The sequence below is a fragment of the Sphaerodactylus townsendi genome, linkage group LG03 (genome assembly GCF_021028975.2).
Source record: "Sphaerodactylus townsendi isolate TG3544 linkage group LG03, MPM_Stown_v2.3, whole genome shotgun sequence".
NCBI lineage: Eukaryota > Metazoa > Chordata > Lepidosauria > Squamata > Sphaerodactylidae > Sphaerodactylus > Sphaerodactylus townsendi.
The window spans coordinates 147982745-148003800 of NC_059427.1; the positions used below are offsets into that span (position 1 = coordinate 147982745).

Below are 21056 nucleotides of genomic sequence, written 5' to 3' on the forward strand. Positions count from 1 at the left end.
TGAACTCTATGGCATAGTATCCCATAGAGGGCCCCGTCCTTTCTAGGCTCCAACCTCAAACCTCCAGGAGTTTCCCAACCTGGAACTGGCAAACCTAACTGGCCACAATATCTTAGGAGCAGCAGTGGTGTGGTGGTTAAGAGCAGGTGTGGCATGCAAGGGAGGGGAGGGAGGGGGCCCGGCATCTGGACATGGCCCACCCACCCTAGTGGAGGGAGGGGAAGGGGAGGGAGGGATGGCATGCAAGGGAAGGGGAGGGAGTGAGGGGTAGCATGCAAGGGAGGGGAGGGAGAGGGCCCGGCATCTGGACATGGCCCACGCACCCTAGTGGAGGGAGGGGAAGGGGAGGGAGGGATGGCATGCAAGGGAAGGGGAGGGAGTGAGGGGTAGCATGCAAGGGAGGGGAGGGAGGGGGCCCAGCATCTGGACATGGCCCACCCACCCTAGTGGAGGGAGGGGAAGGGGAGGGAAGGATGGCATGCAAGGGAAGGGGAGGGAGTGAGAGGAGGGAGGGAGGGGTAGCATGCAAGGGACCTGCCGTTTGAGGTCTCAATGGGGTTGCCCTTCGTCAACCTGTTATATTTCTACTGTGCAGAATCCACCTAATTCTCCTCTGGCAGAAAGTATTCAGCACTGATCTCAATACTTGGCTACTAAAATGCTGGCAGCCTTTATCAGATTCCAGGTCAGTTTGTCAGTTCTCAGATCAGTGACCAAAAGGCCCTAAAAGTATATTGAACTCTTGAAATACAAGCTGTTATCTCAATTGAGGAAAAACCTTGTCTCAGAAGAAGAAGAAGAGTTTGGATTTATATCCTCCCTTTCTCTCCTGTAGGAGACCCAAAGGGGCTAACAATCTCCTTTCCCTTCCCCCCTCACAACAAACACCCTGTGAGGTGGGTGGGGCTGAGAGAGCTCTGAAAAGCTGTGACTAGCCCAAGGTCACCCAGCTGGCATGTGTGGGAGTGCGCAGGCTAATCTGAATTCCCCAGCTAAGCCTCCACAGCTCAAGCGGCAGAGCGGGGAGTCAAACCCGGTTCCTCCAGATTAGAATGCACCTGGTCTTAGCTACTACGCCACTGCTGCTCCATAAATAAGCCCATAAAAGATCTTGCTGTGCTGGACATTCACCCCCACCACACAGCAAACACATTGGGCATAATCAGATCCTAGTTTGCATCCATATTTTTCTGAATTTCCATCTACGCACACAAATATATTTTATTTACTTCATTTATACCCTACCTTTTCCCCCAACTTACATTATTCTCCTCTCCTTCATATCATCCTAACAACGATCCTGTGGGGTAGATCAGGCTGAAAGTGTGTGACTGCCCCAAGGTCACTCAGCAAGCTTCCACAGTAAAACTGGGATTTGAAACTGGGCTGCTCAGATCCCAGTCTACTACGCCACTGCAGCTCAGGAACATATTACTGTGGTAAATACTAATTATTATGGCTAGGGTCATTTGGACAGGGTAACTTGTGCCTATCATAGTTTCATTTCTATCTCAGATATAAACTGAAGGAGTATCAATGCTAGACTGAGCTGAGGCAGTATCTGGCTTGCAAGGGTCAGATGGGATCCTTCATCCAAGTATCACAAATAACACCCACTTCAAGCTGATCCATTGCCAAAGTGGCTACAGTGCTTCTGAAATACTTCAGTCAGATCTTTGATCTGAGCTCCCCAGAATTTCAGATTACAGGTTTAAAAGAAAAGACAAGTTATGCTAAGGCCATACACAGAGAAGTGTCTCCCTTCCGACCTAGCACAGTTGAGACTGAAAACACTCACCTGCCACTACCACATTCACTGTGACGGTTTTGGATACTCTCCCGAGTTCTACTTTGCAAGTGTAATTGCCACTGTTCTCCATGGTAGCTACTGCAGAGTACGACACAGACTCTCCACCCTTAGAATTATTAAGAATATTTTTGTCCTTCTGGAGGATCATTTCAATCTCATGCCAATGACTTAGGATAGTAGTACACTGTATCACAATATTGTCCCCCTCGACAACGTTCTGCGGATAGACAGTTATATTGGGAACGGAGAATGGTTCTGCAAAAGAATAAGTCAAGACAGAAGAAATACTATTATAAGCTCTACAAGACATGGTTTCTGTAGTTTTAAATCCTACAGCTAATTTTGACTAGACACTCAGAGGCCCTTTCCACATGGGCGAAATACAGCGACCCAGGGACAGCAGTGCCGTCCTGGTCGCCCCAGAGCGAGGTTTTTGCAAAGCAGCGTCTTCCCGTTGGCGCGGTGTGAACTGCACTGCTGGGAAGACGCCGCTTTTCCCGTCCCCTCCACTGACCTCTTCTTCCAGTGTTGCTCTGGAGGGCTGTAGGAACCTGTCCTGGAGGTCAGAGGGCAGTGTGGGCGGGTCCCTGCAGCCCTCCAGAGCGACGTTGGAAGAAGAGGTCAGTGGAGGGGACCGGAGGAGAGGCGGCTCAGTGCAGAGCCACCTCTCTGGCTGGGGAGGAAGTTGGGACTGCTCGCATGCTACGGTGCGAATAGTCCTGGAGCCTCCACCAACATAATTTATGCCGGTGGAGGCTCGTTTCCGCTGTCATGCAAAAAGGGCCTAATACACATGCAGAAACAATTTGTCAAGATTTTTTTTCATTTGAAATTTATATTTTTTAAAAAGCAAGAGTTTTAAGGATAATCCCAACGTTTTGCTCTCTGTGACTTTCATCCAAGACTTTATTATCACATACTTCTGAAAATCCAAAAATGGATTTTCATGTTCTGAAAATCATAGTTCTGTGAAACGTTCATTCTGTTAGTTGTTTCTGTTCTCTCCTCTGGCTGCTTAATACATTAATTATTAACTATCAGTTATTGTTGGAGAGTGGGGAAAATATTAAGCACTGCCTTTTAATTTGCAGCCAAGTCATCTGTTATTATTTTATAATGCTATTATTGATGAATAATCATAAAAATAAAAAATGGCTTTGAGCATAAAGTGATTAGCAATATTTAACCCCTTCCTGGGTATTCAAGAAACTAATAGAAATAATAGTTGATTTGATGGCAAGGGTAAATGCCTAAATAAAGATATGCACCATGAACATCGTGAATTTAAAATGATTAATACGTTGGGAGTCCTTAAGGAATTGTTGAACCTTCAAGCTCAACACAGCAATACAGTTAGCAAGAAAAAGGGAAGGAAATGCATAGGGCATGGGGTCTTTTGAGCATGGGGCAACTGAAAACAAAGACTCCAGTCTCTTCTGGTCACTGACATCCAGGAATTTGAACAACAGACCTTTCTCTCCATTTTGTATTTCTGCACCTGATTGGGTGATATTCTTTTTGAAAATATTATCTTCCGAAAACAGTACACTGACCCCTGCTGACCTCCTTATTTGGCCTGCAATCACTGAGAAAAAAAGTTATATCTATGATCAAGCATCTATAAACAGGGAAAACTCCTGGCCTGGATGATGATGATGATGAGGAGGAGGAGGAGGCGGAGGAGGAGGAGGAGGAGGAGGAGGAGAAGGAGAAGGAGAAGGAGAAGGAGAAGGAGAAGGAGAAGGAGAAGGAGAAGGAGAAGAAGAAGAAGAAGAAGAAGAAGAAGAAGAAGAAGAAGAAGAAGAAGAAGAAGAAGAAGAAGAAGAAGAAGAAGAAGAAGAAGAAGAAGAAGAAGAAGAAGAAGAAGAAGAAGAAGAAGAAGAAGAAGAAGAAGAAGAACTGTTTGGATTTATACCCCACCCTTCTCTCCTGTAAGAAGACTCAAGGTGGCTTACAAGATCCTTTCCCTTCCTCTGCCCACAACAGACACCTTGTGAGGCAGGTGGGGCTGAGAGAGTTCTCAAGAACTGTGACTAGCTCAAGGTTGCCCAGCAGGAATGTAGGAGTGCAGAAACACATCTGATTCACCAGATAAGCCTCTGCCACTCAGGTGGAGGAGTGGGGAATCAAACCCGGTTCTCCAGATTAGAATCTTACTCTTAACCACTACACAATGCTAGCTCTGATAGAAATAATAGTTATTAGGATCTAGTCCCTAATAACTTATTCCTGACTAATCCAGCAAGAAGGATTACAATTTTAGCTCAAATCTTCTCTGAGATCAACCTCTCTGGGAAGATCCCTCCAATTTGGAAGCAAGGACGTAGGTAAGGGGGGGGGTTTCTCGGGTTCAACCCCCCCATTCATGTCCGAAGCTCCGCCCCCCATTTGTGGGTTTTAGAAACATTTTAGTGTTTTTTCAGTTTTTGGCCTGCAGGGGGCGCATTGTTTAGGCTAGTAGCACCACACTTTCAGGGATTGTTTGGGGGACTCTCCTGATGATACTGCCCAGGTTTGGTCAGCTCAGGGGGTCCAAAGTTAAGGACTCCTGTGGGTGCCCCATCCCATTGTCTCTTTCAATGGGAGCTTACTAGGAGATTAAGCTACACCTTGAGGGTTCCATAACTCTGGACCTCCTGAATCCAAAACCTCACCAAACCTGGGTGGTATCATTGAAGAGTCTCCTAAAGATACCCTTCTGAAAAGTTTGGTGCTTCTAGTTTAACAATTGCACCCCTGATAGCAGGCACTCCCTTAGCTTCCCCAGATTCTCCTTTTAAATCCACCCCTTCGGGCATGGATTTAAAGGGTAATCTGCAGGTCCTCGGTTTAGAAGAAGAAGAGTTGGGATTTATATCCCCCTTTCTCTCCTGTAGGAGACTCAAAGGAGCTTACAATCTCCTTGCCCTTGCTCCCTCACAACAAACACCCTGTGAGGTGGGTGGGGCTGAGAGAGCTCCGAAAAGCTGTGACTAGCCCAAGGTCACCCAGCTGGCGTGTGTGGGAGTGCCCAGGCTAATCTGAATTCCCCAGATAAGCCTCCACAGCTCAGGTGGCAGAGCAGGGAATCAAACCAAGTTCCTCCAGATTAGAATGCACCTGCTCTTAACCACTACGCCACATTGAAAGTGATGCTTTTTCAGGGTGGGGGATAATCCACCCCAAACAGCATCACTTTCAATGTTGTTTAACTGGGGACCCCAGATTCTCCCTTTATGCGTGGACTTCAAAGTGGTACTGGGCTCTCTAGTTTAAACACCACTGAAAGTGATGCTGTTTGGGGGTGGATTCCAGGATCACAGCTGCTGCCGGTGGGCGCTCAGATTTTGCACCAGGCTCCATTTTCCCTCTATGCCTCTGCCCAGAGGGGAGGGCAGAAGGAACTGCTGGCAGCCAGCCCGGTCTCTCCAGCTGGTGGGGGGCAGGGGAGGGCAGTGGGAGTCTGCTGTCCCCGGCCTCGGAGGAAGAAGAAGAAGAAGAAGAAGAAGAAGAAGAAGAAGAAGAAGAAGAACTGTTTGGATTTATACCCCCACCCTTCTCTCCTGTAAGAAGACCCTAAGGTGGGCCATAAGATCCTTTCCCTTCCTCTGCCCACAACAGACACCTTGTAGGAGGCAGGTGGGGCTGAGAGAGAGTTCTCAAGAACTGTGACTACCTCAAGGCTGCTGCCAGTAGGAATGTAGGAGTGCAGAAACACATCTGATTCACCAGATAAGCCTCTGCCACTCAGGTGGAGGAGTGGGGAGTCAAAACTGGTTCTCCAGATCAGAATCTTACTCTTAACCACTACACAATGCTAGCTCTGATAGAAATAATAGTTATTAGGATCTAGTCCCTAATAACTTATTCCTGACTAATCCAGCAAGATGGATTACAATTTTAGCTCAAATCTTCTCTGAGATCAACCTCTCTGGGAAGATCCCTCCAATTTGGAAGCAAGGACGTAGGTAAGGGGGGGGGGTTCTCGGGTTCAACCCCCCCATTCATGTCTGAAGCTCGGCCCCCCGCTCCCCGTTTGTGGGTTTTAGAAACATTTTAGTGTTTTTTCGGTTTTTGGCCTGCAGGGGACGCATTGTTTAGGCTAGCAGCACCACACTTTCAGGGATTGTTTGGGGGACTCTCCTGATGATACTGCCCAGGTTTGGTGAGGTTTGATTCAGGGGGTCCAAAGTTATGGACTCCCAAAGGGGGTGCCCCATCCCATTGTTTTCAATGGGAGCTAATAGGAGATTGGGCTACACCTTTGAGGGTCCATAACTTTGGACCCCCTGAACCAAACCTCACCAAACCTGGGTGGTATCATTGGAAGAGTCTCCTAAAGATACCCTGAAAGTTTGGTGCTTCTAGCTTAACAATTGCACCCCTGATAGCAGGCACCCCCAAATTTCCCCAGATTCTCCTTTTAAATCCACCCCCTTCGGCATGGATTTAAAGGGAGAATCTGAGGTCCTCGGTTTAGAAGAAGAAGAGTTTGGATTTATATCCCCCCTTTCTCTCCTGTAGGAGACTCAAAGGAGCTTACAATCTCCTTGCCCTTGCTCCCTCACAACAAACACCCTGTGAGGTGGGTGGGGCTGAGAGAGCTCCGAAAAGCTGTGACTAGCCCAAGGTCACCCAGCTGGCGTGTGTGGGAGTGCCCAGGCTAATCTGAATTCCCCAGATAAGCCTCCACAGCTCAGGTGGCAGAGCAGGGAATCAAACCAAGTTCCTCCAGATTAGAATGCACCTGCTCTTAACCACTACGCCACATTGAAAGTGATGCTTTTTCAGGGTGGGGGATAATCCACCCCAAACAGCATCACTTTCAATGTTGTTTAACTGGGGACCCCAGATTCTCCCTTTAAGGTGGATTTAAAAGGAGAATTTGGGCTCTCTAGTTTAAACACCACTGAAAGTGATGCTGTTTGGGGGTGGATTCCAGGATCACAGCGGCTGCCGGGGGGGGGGGGGGCTCAGATTTTGCACCAGGCTCCATTTTCCCTCTATGCCTCTGCCCAGAGGGGAGGGCAGAAGGAACTGCTGGCTGCCAGCTGGGAGCCCAGCTGGTGGGGGGCAGGGGAGGGCAGGGGAGTCTGCTGTCCCCGGCCTCGGAGAGCTGCTTTTATAAGTGCTAGGCCGGGGGCAGGGCTTGGGGAGGTGTGGCCATGCCCTAGGGGCGGGTGGGGTGTGGCCCCACCCCTGAACCCCCCCATAAAAAAATCTATGCATACGTCCCTGGGAAGCACCCCTTTAATGTTTGAATCTTTAAGAAAGGTTCCAAAGCAGATCCAGAAAACTACATTTTCTTTCTCTTGACAGTGGCAAAGCTATACGCTTCATACCTGTACCTCAAATTAGATGAATGGATAACTTCCATTACTATATTAGAACTGGAACAAACAGGCTTTAGGAAGGGCTTTGCCACTCAAGACCATTGTTTAACTCTAGCTCATTTAGCCAAAAAATGTACCTTCCCACCAAGAGGTAAAATGTATGTTGCATTCATAGGCTTTAAAAGAGCTTTCAACACCATACTTACGAGCAGACTGTGGGAAAAACTGTAGCATACATCAATTGATAAAAGACTGCTTTGGCTAATTTAAAGAAGCCATCAAAAACGCAGCCCAGCTTATAGGCACCCAAGAGTCTTCACTGGTGCACACATACCCAGAAATCTTGGACCTGATCGGGATTCTGACTATGAGAACGACCAATTGCTTCACTCCACAGTGGCAGACAAGCCCCTCCCCAGCATCCAATCATGGCACCCCTAGCCTTAAAAACCTTCAGCTAGGATGCTGCACAACACATGAAGTAGGGCTTGTGGCATGGGGCACTGACTCAGATCTCCCTGTCATGTCGTCTTAAAGCGAGTAGCGAGTCTCTTGGGTGGTGGCAAAAGACTTGCACCAACACTTGAAGGGTAGAGGAAATGTTCCAACTCTATGGTTGACCTCTCCCATTCAGAACCCCATCTCTGGAGCCAGGACCCAAAGGGGCAGCTGTGGACTGAGCAGAGTTCCCAAATCTTCATCCCTGTTCTCCTTGTCCATGGTTGGGAACTGCACTAGTGATGCCACCTCTCACACCTGACCAGCAGTGCCTCCAGGCACCATGACCCCTTGGGGCTTTCCGCACTACAGAAGGGAGCTAAGGTCGACTCAGTTCCCTTCAGTGGGGAGCGATTCCAGGCTGTCTGCACAGCAACTTACTTTGCCCCTGGAACCGAGCTATGTGGGCGGGATCATCTTGGTGCCTGTTTCGCTCCTCGATCATGATTGGAGCTTGTGTTACCACGGGAAACGGGAGCGTTCTTTTTTTTTTTACAGTTTTTACAGTTGACAGTTTACAGTTACATGCCCACCACGACTCTCCCGTTCTGCGCATGCCACAAAAGTGGCGCCTGATTGGTTGAACGGATGAGGTGTCGTTTCGATGCGTCCGCGCTTCGAAGCTTCGAAGCGGCATCGACCTTGTTCCAGCAGAAAGGTGTAGTTCATAACTGCGATAGGGGATATGTCGCCCAGTTCTGGGGGGGGGGGGCTGAGACAAAACAACGTTGAGCTCAGTTGCAGTGCGGATACACTGAGGTGAACCTAGATAGAAACCAGTACAACTCTGTCAGTGAGGAAAGTCTCCTTGTGTACAAGGGGACTGATGTGTGGGGTATACTCCTGGTGAGCTGCTGGGGAGGAGGCCCAAGTTTCCAGCTCCAAACTGGGCTTTAAGATCATTGTTTTGGTAGGCTTCCCTCTGGATAGTGGCTTTTTTGTGGTATGTGTGTGTGGGGTCCCTCCATTCTAAGTGGAGTAGGTTGCCGTGCAATCCTTGAACACATTCTCTTGCAAGAACAGAGCCCTGTGCAGCAGCATAAGCCACTGTGATCCATGCAACGGTCACCTCCAGACTGGACTATTGTAACTTGCTCTTTATCGCTGGCTCTTTGCTTCGCCTGATCCGGAAACTGAAATTGGTCCAACATGGGGCGGCCCGGTTGCTCACAGGGGGTGCCTTTTGTGAACATATCTCCCCTGTGTTGCATACTCTGCATTGGTTACTTCCATCTAATTCGAATCATGTTCAAGGTGTGGGTAAGTTGACCTTTAAGGCCTTACCATGCCCGGGACCCTCGTACCTTCCGGGACCGTGATTACCCCATATGTTCAATGGCCTGTCCCTCTGCAACCGCAGAGGCTTAATCTACGATCCCTGGCCCCTCGATGACGCGGCTGGCCTCCACACGGGCCAGGGCCTTTACAGCTCTGGCACCGGCCTCGTGGAACACATTACCATCAGCTATTCGGGCCCTGCGGGACCTTGGAGAGTTCCGCAGGGCCTGTAAAACCGAATTGTCCCACCAGGCCTTTGGAGAGCCCAGCCGCCCATGATGCCCGCCCTCCCCCCCCACTAGTAGGGTCCCCTAACATCACTGGGACCCCTCCTCATGTTTGGAAGAGGGTGGTATATGGGTCTCGTGGGCCCCTATTTTAGAATGTACTTGTTTCAAGATTTTTATGTTTTCTGTATGATTTTGTGTTGTTCACCGCCCTGAGCCCTCCGGGGATAGGGCGGTATAGCAAGTTTAATAAATAATAATAATAATAATAATAATAATAATAATAATAATAATAATAATAATAATAATAATAATAATAATAATAATAATAATAATAATAATAATAATAAAAATAAACAGTCGCTGAGTAGTTCAATGCAGAACAGGTGAGCATGGTTTGGGTGGTGCTGGCCTGGACCTCTGAAGGGTTTGCAGTAGAGTTCTGCCCCATGGGCCACAGAGTGGAATCTCTGGTGGGTAGTGGTGGACATGCCTGCCCCCAGCAAGGTACTTCTGGCCATTGCCACTGTACACATATCTGTTTTGCTTTCCTGCAGGTGATGATTCAACAGGGAGACCTCTGCATATGGCTACTGCCATTTCCACTGCCCCACAGTTTACTCATTCTGCTGACCCAGACCACCTCCTGGAACTAAGTTTTGCACCCACTCAACCCTTCCAAATTCCACCTGCAACTCCATGCCACTTAGATGCATGCCATGCCCAGGAAGGCTCAAGTCCATCTCCCCATGGCCTCATGCGGAGGGTAACAATTTATGCCATTAGACCCCACCATGATTTGCAGTTCAATAAAATCTAGCTTGTGCCATAACTATGTCTTTTTATCTGTTTGGTTCCAATTGCATGACAGGAGCTTCAAGCTCTTGTTGCGGTCCTAAGATGGCAACTGAGTGGGAGCTGCTGGAGACCTGTCCCGGGACATGGAGATGTTGGCAGCATTTGTGGCAGCATCTGCCAGGCACTCGGAGGGGCTCCTGGATGTCACAAGGGACACTGGGGATGGCCAGGTGTGCATTGAGAGGGGATGTACTAAAATGAATGACAAGAATGCTCTTTGGGAACAATGGGAGATGGAGGAAAGCCCACTGGATATACTGGGAGCTTGGAATGCCAGTTGCCTTGCATGCATTCCAGGGCTGCTTGCAGCAGGCCTGGCACCCTTCATCTCACTCTTAGGCCACTTTTGCACGGTCAAAATATCCCAGGGTGAGCATGGAAAATACCCCTGTGCAGCCAGGAATTCTGCATGGCTACTGAATCTGCACAGGGTCTGCCCCAGTGTTGCCCCACGATATTTACCCTAGCCTGGGGTTCTTTTTAAAAATCCAGGTGTGACCCTGCTTGTTCCTGCTACTGTGCAAAAACCAATCAGGAGCAGGAACGGTTTGTTTTTCCCACCTAATCACCTGTTCTCCCTGCCTGATGTTCATTCAAGCTGCTACTCAAAAACAACCGCCAATCAGAAGGTGGCACGCTGGGCAAGCTCACATGTACTTGCAGCTGCCACTCAAAAACAGCAGCCAATCAGAATGCGGGATACTGGGGATGCTCAAACATGCTTCCAAAGTAAATACAGAAGTCCAAATCGGAGCATTTTCTACTGGTCTTAACTCTGCTCCTGGGCAGAAGCAGGGAGCCGTGCTTAAGCAGAAGCTGGGATAAAAAAGCGCAGGTATATATGATCCCAGTACAACCCTGGTGTAATTGTGCCATGCAAAAACGGCCTTAGTATAACCAACTTTACAAAGGGGTTGTGAAGGTAAAACGGAAGGGACCGATGGACACTTCCCGTGAGCTTGATTGAACGTATAAGCAGGATTAAAATGTGGTACGTAAGTTGTTTGCTGCATTTAGTAGTTTGAATCATGCAGAATGAGCTGGGCTCATAGAAAAAAGAAATCAGATGACCAGCCTCAAGGGGGAAAGCATTGCACAACAAATTTTAAGGGGCTCCAGTTGTCATTACTACCCAAGTCTAGAAAAAAAGACAGAGGAATTATGGCTGCAATTTATGAACTCATAATAATCATGGATGACAATATAGTAAAGGGTAAAAAGATATTTAGTCAACGGAGCTAATGGGTACAAGAATAAGCAACTACAAAATGAATTTAAAATACAGGAATAACAATATAAAGCAAAATAAAAATAGACTAACTTACCAGCAACACCAACAGTTGTTCTGTTACTGGGTTCTGATGTCTCAGACCCTTTTACTAAAGCTACTGTGACGGTACATTCAAAAAACAAAACGGTGTCCCCTTCATCCACTGGGAATTCCACCTCTGCAAAGTTTTCTGTTTGTTCAGGCTTAGTCTTATGTACCGAGGAAGTACTTGGAGAAGGTCGGATTTTATAAAACGTGAAATAAAAAGGAGGATTTTCTCCTATTGCTTCACAACGTAACAAAACATTTTCTCCTTCTGTCACTTGTGTTTTCTGGACAGTCAGTTTTGGCTTCATTATTCCTTTTGAAGAGAAAACGATCACTGGCCATTAATCAGAACATGCTTGGTTTCATGGCTATACGAGGGCCAATTTTTTTTTTTAAAAAAAAAACTTAGATGTTTGAGATCAAATCTCTATTTATTTTAAATGTTATTCATAGTAGCCATATGGGGCCCATGAAATCAATTGGGACTTAGGGTTGGGGAAAAGGTAGATTAGAAAAGATTGGAAAAGATGGAGCAAGGTCAAAAGTGGAAGCTTGAAGTGATGGGAAATAGAAGCTGCAGAAAAGGATTAAGTGGGAAAGATACCAAATCAAGGGAAAGTACAAAAAGACAGAGGGATGAATGTAGAACAAGAGTAAGAAAGCTTTTTTGGCAAACTCTAGAGGTATTTTGTTAACTGAAGACTGCATTTTAGTAGAAGGAAGGAAGGAAGGAAGGAAGGAAGGAAGGAAGGAAGGAAGGAAGGAAGGAAGGAAGGAAGGAAGGAAGGAAGGAAGGAAGGAAGGAAGGAAGGAAGGAAGGAAGGAAGGAAGGAAGGAAGGAAGCAGGGACATTAGGTATATAGAGAGGGTAGAGAACCTGCGCGGCTCTCAGATGCTCTAGGAATCACAATACCTTATCCAGTTTCTACCAGCATGGCCAATTGGCCATGCTGACAGAGGCTGATGGGAATTGTAGTTCCTGAACATCTGGAGAGCCGCAGGTTCCCTACCCCTGGTATAGATTTTTATGGGGGGTTGGGGGTTGGGGCCACACCCCCACCCACCCCTAGGGCATGGCTACGCCTCCCCAAGCCCCGCCCCTGGTCTAGCGCTCTCCGAGGTCGGGGATAACAGACTTACCTGCCCTGCCCTTCCCTGCCCCTCCCTTCTGGGCAGAGGCATAGAGGGAAAATGGAGCCTGGTGCAAAATCTGAGTTTTAGTTTCCAGCCCCGGCAGCCGCTGTGATGCTGGAATCCACCCCCTAACAGCATCACTTTCAGTGGTGTTTAAACTAGAGAGCCCAAATTCTCCTTTTAAATCCACCTTAAAGGGAGAATCGGGGGTCCCCAGTTGAACAACATTGAAAGTGATGCTGTTTTGGAGTGGATTATCCCCACCTCGAAAACAGCATCACTTTCAATGTATGAAAGTGGTTAAGAGCAGGTGCATTCTAATCTGGAGGAACCGGCTTGATCCCTGCTCTGCTACTTGAAGCTGTGGAGAGCCTTTATCTGGGGAATTCAGATTAGCCTGTGAACTCCCACACACACCAGCTGGGTGACCTTGGGCTAGTCACAGCTTTTCGGAGCTCTCTCAGCCCCACCCACCTCATAGAGTGTTTGTTGTGAGGGGGGAAGGGCAAGGAGATTGTAAGCCCCTTTGAGTCTCCTACAGGAGAGAAAGGGGATATAAATCCAAACTACTTCTTCTAAACTGAGGATCTTCAGATTCTCCCTTTAAATCCATGCCGAAGGGGTGGATTTAGTTTAAAGGATAAATCTGGGGGGTTCTGGGTGCTGTCATCAGTGCACGAAAGAGCTAGAAGCACCAAACTTTCAGGGTATCTTTAGGAGTCTCTCCTAATGATACCACCAGGTTTGGTGAAGTTTGGTTCAAGGGGTCCAAAGTTATGGACCCTCAAAGGTGTAGCCCAGTCTCCTATTAGCTCCCATTGGAAACAATGGGGGATGGGGGCACCCCCTTTGGGAGACCATAGCTTTGGACTCCCTGGACCAAACTTCACAAAACCTGGGTGGTATCAATAAGAGACTCTCCCAATAGTACATCCCAGGTTTGGTGAAGTTTGGTTCAAGGGGTCCAAAGTTATGGACCCTCAAAGTGTAGCCTCCATCTTCTATTAGCTCCCATTGGAAACAATGGAGGATGGGGGCACCCCCTTTGGGAGCCCACAGCACGTTGGACTCCTTGAACCAAACCCCTCACCAAACCCGAAAAGTAGTATCATTAGGAGAGTCCTCAAACAATCCCTGAAAGTTTGGTGCTGCTAGCCCAAACAATGCGCCCCCTGCAGGCCAAAAACCGAAAAAGCACTAAAATGTTTTTAAAACTCACAAACGGGTGGGCGGAGCTTCGGACATGATTGGGCGGGGTTCAAACCCGAGAACCCCCCCTTACCTACGTGCATGGAAGGAAGGAAGGAAGGAAGGAAGGAAGGAAGGAAGGAAGGAAGGAAGGAAGGAAGGAAGGAAGGAAGGAAGGAAGGAAGGAAGGAAGGAAGGAAGGAAGGAAGGAAGGAAGGAAGCCATTATTATCTGAAATGACAAATTTGGGATTAGGAATGCCAGCTTTCAGGTGGAACCTGGAGATTCCCTAGAAGTAGTAAGAGCACACCTATGGAGGGATAATGAAGAAGGGATAATGAGAATAGACAAGACCTAGAAGAAAGATATACAGCAGATGGTCAAATGCAACACATTGTAACCCAATGTTATGGAAGCTAAGTGGAAGATGCCAAAGGAGTAGACAACCAGAGATAATTGCCTGGGGACACCAATCAATAGCAGAAATAGAGAAGGAAAACAGAGGGGAAAACCTACGTCCTATAAATACCAACAGAAAATATGGTGATCAATCTCAGATCTTGAAACAGGGATGAAAGGAATTGAAAGTGTTAAATACTGTTGCCTGGGGTCAGGGAGATAAGAGGTATTATTTTGGTCCCTTTCTTACAAGTATCATATATTGGCCTGTGTCAAACTATTTTCTCCTGTCTTGAAAGAAAGCTATTATTTCAGGATCCAGACCAATGTCTTAGCTGGAAAATAAATAGTGATGAAGAAATGCTTACCTTTTACTCGAAGAGGCAAATAATCACTGGTCTTTGATTTTCCTTTGACGTTTACCTCACACTGATAATCCCCAAAATGAGAAAATCTAGCTGGGGAGATGGTATACAATACCCATTCTTGCTCTGATGTGATAGTGACCAGAAGTTTGTCATATTTGAAGATTTTAAATGTATAATTCAGCACGAAATTGCTGTTTTTAATTGTCTCCACAGAACAGTTGAGCGTGACTGACTCGCCATTCTGTACTTCCTTAGATGGACTGGCACTGAGTACAAGTCTGTTTAAGGTGAACACTGGAAAAGAGGAGAAATGTTAATGATATATTCTTTTTCAGTTATAATTTAAGAAAAGGTAAGTTGTTCAACTCAGGTCCATTCGCACAGTCTAAATAAGATGTCCTGGGGATGCTGTGGGTCCTCCCGGGTAAGGCACCCAGAGCAGCCCTGGAGCAACCAAATTTGCAACCCTGGGCAAAACAAGGTTGGATGCCCTCCGGGCGGCTAATTCATCATGACTAGAAACATTTTTTGCACCAGGACATTGGTGCCTGCAGAGGGTGAAGTTTTTAGACATATCAGCACCAAAATTTCAGCATATCATCAGGAGACTGTCCTTATGCTACTCCCCAAGTTTGGTGAGGTTTGGTTCAAGGAGTCCAAAGTTATGGACTCCCAAAGGGGGTGCCCCATCCCCCATTGTTTCCAATGGGAGCTAATAGGAGATGGGGCTACAGTTTTGAGGGTCCATAACTTTGGCCTCCCTGAACCAAACCTCACCAGACTTGGGGGATAGCATAAGGACAGTCTCCTGATGATATGCTGCAATTTTGGTGCCGCTAGCCTAAAAACTGCGCCCCCTGCAGGCCAAAAAAAATGGAAAACCACTAAAAATACCCAAAACGAACCCAGCATTTTGATGCCCCCCCACAAGGTGATGCCCTGGGCATCTGCCCACCTTGCCCAATGGGCATTACGCCAGTGGGTCCCGGGAAGGCACTCTGCACAGCTTTCTTCCCAAGATGTCCTCAAGGAAACCTGATTTTAGCTCAAGGTGTCTTTTTTGGAGAACGCTTCAAAGGGCTTCTTTCCCCCCCTAGATTTCCCCCCATGTCTCCTGCAAGACATTTCCTGCCTGGCTGGGTGGAATGCAGAGCTCAGGAGGCAACTTGTTTTTTCTGTCTGACCATTTTACTTTTCTGGTTATTTTTAACATCAGCTTGCACCCAACATTTTGTGTGCATCTCCAGGGATTCTCCCTTCCCCCATTTAAATTCATGATAGCCTTTATTGGCATTCCAAAATACAATAAATACAATAAAACAATAAATACAATAAAACAATTGTCCATAAAAGACAGATAGTTACAGCAGCCATTCAGAGTCTCGTCGATAGTTTAGTCCAAATGGACTCGTCAAAAGTGCCATTCCTATACACCTCTCCACAGACCAGACTGAAAACCCACCAACAGAGCCCAGGCATCACAACAGCATACGGTATCAACACTCTAATTAGAAAACACAGAGTTTGTTAGAGTGGTAACCTATCACAGAACAAGGGATAGGGGGGGCGAGGAAATGGGCAAACAATTGATTTGACTCCCATGTTAGGCTGCCACAGCCTTCAGTTGTCACTCACTCCATCTAGCAATCAATAACAATGTTCACGACATCCCTCAATGAATCACCCATATTTTGACTTTGGGGGGGACCCGTGAACCCAAAGGTTGTTGGTAGAAGGTCGGCAATTCGTGTGCCAGTAGCAAATAGTTAATGTGAGCAGCATTGTTGTTGTTATGATGATAGCAATCTAGTGCTTAGTATCCATCTAGCGTTGCGTCTATAATCCTTCCCCCATTTGCTGCAGGTTGCCCCAGGACATTTGCTCTGCTGGCTCCAATCCTGGGCACCTTTTCAGCCCAAAATGTACGTAGTTGTATTCAGCTGATCCTGTTGATTTATATAGTTTTCTAACTTTTTAAAATTTTGGGAGGCCTTCAAAGATATTCTTCGAAGATATGCAAATACATATACCGTATATACCGGCGTACAAGACGACTGGGGGTATAAGACGCATACCCCACTTTTCCAGAAGTTGTTATAGATTTCGGCACATACTCGCCATATAAGACTACCTCCTGCGCGAGGCAGTGGTGACACCCTGTGTGGCCTTCAGCCTCAGGAGAGGCAAGCCGATCGTTGCAGGGGCAGGACAGAGCCCCGGCGGCAGCGGCACCCCGGATGGCCTTCCTTGGCCTCGGCGGAGGCCGACCGATCGTCGCGGGGCGGGACAGAGCAGCGGCGGCACCCCGGGTGGTTCTCTCCTTGGCCTCGGTGGAAGCCGGCCGATTGTTTGCAGGGACGGGACGCGCGGACATCGCCACAGAGGCTGCCTGGCTGGCTGGGTAAGGAAGAGGGGAGATGTCCACTCTTCATCCACCACAGGCAGCCTCCGTGGGAAATGAGGGTGCCCCAGCCTGCAGTCCTCGTATGGTGCCAAGCTAGCCGGAGCTCCTCTCTTGCAATGGAGGCTGCCTGGCTGGCTAAAGAGGAGATCTCCCGCCAGTCAGTTCCCGGCTCTGAATTTCTTAAAGGGGCAATTCCCCAAAGATTGCTTAAAGGGGAAACTTTGGGGAATTCGCCAGCTTTGCTGTAACAATGCATAGGACAGAGGCTCAGGCTGACTGCCTGAAGGGCAACCTGGAGCCAGTTTGAGCTGTTTAGGATGTAGCCAGTAAGTGCGGCAGCGATGACGGGCAGGCGGGCAAGAGCCGCACAGCAAGCAGGGAAGAGCCTTGGGCTAGGCGGTGGCAAGTCCGAGCAGGGGGTGGGGGGTGCCCGGCCTATAAGACGACCCCCGGCTTTTGTTAAGATTTTCCTGCATTAAAAAGTCATCTTATAGGCCGGTATATACGGTAATAGAATCTTAGCCGCTCGGAAGACTCCTACTGAAAAGCTTTGGGACCATGGAGGACAGGTCTATTGCCCATTGAGACACACAATGCAGTCTGTCTTTCTCACGGAGACTCAAGGTGGATTGCAGGAAAAGCCAGACAGCAACCAACGGACTGTTCAGTAAGATTATGATTAGAGAATTAGAAAACGATGTGAATACCAAATGACACATGACAAGGCATACTATCTATCTATATAAAAATCTAACAGTGTGTTTGACCCTGATGGTCTCCCTCAGAAGCTGATAGATGGATCGCCCCCAAATTTTCACAGGATGTCCCTCCCTGTTGCGGACAGGTAATTGGACCTTCCAATCACTGAAAGTCCACACCTGAGCCAGGTAAAACGTCTTTTTTCTGGCGCACCAAGCCATGAAGCTGGCTGTGTTTTGCCCTCCCCATATTTTTCTGCCATTGCTCACTGGATTGAGGACAGGCACCTGGCCACCCAAGCCCTACCCTTGTCTATATAAAAATCTATCACTGCGTTTTTCTGCTGACAGGTAATCTCCCAAACTACTGGACCGATTGCTTTGAAATTTTCACACAACGTTGCATTTGCATGCGTAGGAGAGTGATAGGTCATAAATTTTCAGGTACAATGCTAGAATTTTTGATGGCTGCTTCTAGTTCTTTCTGGCCGTTTCTTGCATCGGCCGAGGCGCTCCCCACGCCTGCGGCGGGTGGTTCTGCCGGCGTGGAAGCCTGCGAATCGCATGCAAGCATCGCGAGCAGCGAGCTTAAGGAGGAGTGCCGGGTAGACGGCAGGCGGTTCCGACGAGCAGCTTTTTTCCGCTTCATAAAATGTCCTCCTCGTCGCCTGCTGGGCATATTTGTGCCTCGCCGACGCTGCCCTCCGACCCCTGGATAGTCGGAGTGACGGTGTGGGCGGGCTGTGACGGCTAATTTAGGAGTGACACCGTGAGTGGGGCGGGAGAGGGAGATAAAGCACTCGGCGCGCTGCCTGACCGCCTTGATTCGCTAGCATCGCTTTTCCTTTGCCCGCTTCCTCTAGAAAGTACCCTTTAAAGGGTTGTTGTTTAAGGTAACCTGATGCGCCCTGGGGGGGGCGCGGTCAAAGATGCGCCGCTTCCGTGTATGCGAAAGCAGCAGCAGTTCTTCGCAGCGCCGTGCCGTGAAGCGTTGCGCGCCTGCGCCAACGCCCAATGGGCCGTAAAACGGCCTCTGAAAATTCAACAAGTGAACTGAAGGATGTGCTGGAGCTATGTTCTACTCCTGTCTTTTCCAATTGGGTGTAAATGTTGCTTTTCAAGAAGGCATTGCTGAATGACCTCAGAAAATAAACCTGACACTTTTCTTAGACCAATGCAAATTTTAAATTTGGTTCCTAGTTTCAGTTCGGCTGTAACAGATGTTTGTTGCAGTTTTGTTTTGATTCAAGCCCTTGAAATAGCACTAATATCACTTTCAGTAGCTCAGAGGCAAATTACAGCTTTATGCAACCCAAATTCATGAAGCAAAGAGTGGGGAACCCTTATGTTTAACACGTAATTCAGGCAACCCCTAGTTTTAAACAAACAGATCTGCTGCAAGCCCCTTTTTTGAGATTTAGGGTAAGAACCATATGTTCTGCAATTTCATCTTTCCCAAACGCAGCTGCTGAGGATGCTGTTATGATAGGGGAACTGGGCTTTTAAACTATTTTCCCCTATGCTATTTTCCTATTGAAGAAAGCCAGCCCTGGCCACTTTGATCCAGGTGGAAGGGGGAAAAAAATGAATCAGTAAAAAGATTGAGTTAAATGTTTTCCCTTAACATAGCAGTGTGCTCTTTTTTAGTTAATTAATATTTAAAAAAAGCTTCCAAAGGATCAAAGTTGTGTACATAATCAATAAATGCTAATATCTGTCCCTGATGCAAAGCCTGCTGACAGTTTACATATCCACTCCTAACCTGCTTTAGAGTGAAGCCAAAGAATTTTAAAGAACTTTGTTATTATCAGGCTGAAGTAAAATTAGTAGCCCACCCAATTCATTTAACATGAAGAGTTTGTAAATTTAATACACTTCAGTCAGACTGAAAGCAAAACAAAGGTATTGGTAAACAACATATAACTATTTTGGAATGCAGACCTGAACCAGTTTGTCCAAATGTAGATCCCATTTTATTTAGCGGGATTTACTACCAGGAAAGTGGTTCATAGGTTTGCCACTTTAGTTTATGTGAATTAGGATTCAAGCTGAATATTATACTGGCCATTTTGGGTTGCAATACGAAACCAGAATCACAGGATAAAATATAATAATGGGAAGGAAAAAGAAATAAGGTGCTTCCAGTTTTGTTTGGTCCAAATTCTTCTCTTGGTTATGTGCAAGCAAATCGTGGAGAGACCAACGTGCTTCTACTCAACCCTATTTTAACTCTGAAAATGTTCAGACACCAAAAATGTAATTTTAAAAAATCGCCCACTCACCATTTTCCTGAGCTTTCAGTTTGCAACCTGTAAAAATCAAAGGGAATACGGTTACAGGTGTTGATACGAGGACAAATGTTAGTAACTTCTTTTCAATGGAGACTCTGCAACTTACAGTGTAGGAGGATCAAGAGCAATACACAATACATCTCGTCATTGGAGAGCAGATATGAAATTCCAGAATAAAGTAGTGTTCATTAGTTCCAGTTTTCCCCTCCTTTACGGACCTTCAGTTGTGAAGAACCTTCAGTTCCTTTTCCCAAACGTATTAGGTGCCGTGTACGATGGAAATTGTAGAACTGGTATGTTTTTCCAGGACCCTAGTACAAGCTGCCCAGATATTGGTCAAGTAATCATTCCCATTACTGGAAACTGGAAGTAGCAAACAATGAAGATCTATCTGCTGCAAACAGGCAGATTGCTGCTCAGGAAGTGACTGGCCTTTTCCTGAGAGAGTCAGTGGACGCATTTGCTTTGTTCAGTTTCTTAAGGTATATTAAAAACAAGAAGTATTAGTGACATTTTTTTTTCCTGGCGGCTGGGGTCATGATTTAAAAAGTTACCTGTCAAATTGTTTTAAAAGCTAGTTATGTTCATTCTTTGATTGCTACGACTTTTTTTAAAAAAAACACCCCACTGTCATTCATATGACTTCCTCATAGTTTATATGTTTTTCATTGTCAGTTGTTGGAGGAAACTGGAGGAGACTTCACTAAGATCCTAACAGTGCAGTCCCCATGTACCATATACCTTTCGGTGGCCACTCAAATACCCAGCTTGCTGGGGGAAAGTGTAGACGACTGGGGAAGACAATGGAAAATGACCCTGTAAACATAGTCTACCCAGTGGTGGGATCCAAAAATTTTAGTAACAGGTTCTCATGGTGGTGGGATTCAAACTGTGGCGTAGTGCCAATGGGGCTGGGCTGGGCAACGACGGGGTGTGGCCAGTCATTCAAATGGGCATTCCTGGGGCGTGGGCTGTGGCAAGCGACACAGCCACTGCGCCGATCCTTAGGTGGGAACGAATTTAACGAGGGCATGAAGAGGCCGCCACGCATCGCCGGTGCACCTCCTGCTAGACTGCTTCAAGTTCTGGCGCTTAATGCTGAGAGGAGGGGCTGCCATCAAGGCAAAAATCATGTGGCAAAATCACCAATTAGTAACCCCCTCTCGGCACACACAAATAATTAGTAACCTACTCTCAGGAACCTGTGAGAACCTGCTAGATCCCACCTCTGAGTCTACCTAGTAATGATGTAATGTGATGTATTGTCACCCTA

The 21056-nt window shown here is 47.2% G+C and overlaps 1 protein-coding gene across 4 annotated transcripts in view; it reads right to left on the bottom strand.

Moving 5' to 3' along the window:
- The window catches only part of LOC125430216 (platelet endothelial cell adhesion molecule-like), an 85679-nt gene extending 65546 nt beyond the window's left edge, over positions 1 to 20133 (bottom strand). For all 4 annotated transcript variants that reach the window (XM_048492055.1, XM_048492056.1, XM_048492054.1 and 1 more), the window contains exons 1-5: positions 19890 to 20133; positions 19775 to 19801; positions 14391 to 14684; positions 11309 to 11614; positions 1799 to 2065 (exon numbers count right to left, since the gene is read on the bottom strand). In XM_048492055.1, coding sequence (XP_048348012.1) covers positions 1799 to 2065; positions 11309 to 11614; positions 14391 to 14684; positions 19775 to 19801; positions 19890 to 19923 — 928 coding nt within the window. In that variant the 5' untranslated portion in view covers positions 19924 to 20133. The remainder of the gene's footprint in view (positions 1 to 1798; positions 2066 to 11308; positions 11615 to 14390; positions 14685 to 19774; positions 19802 to 19889) is intronic.
- Positions 20134 to 21056: the final 923 nt, after the last annotated feature.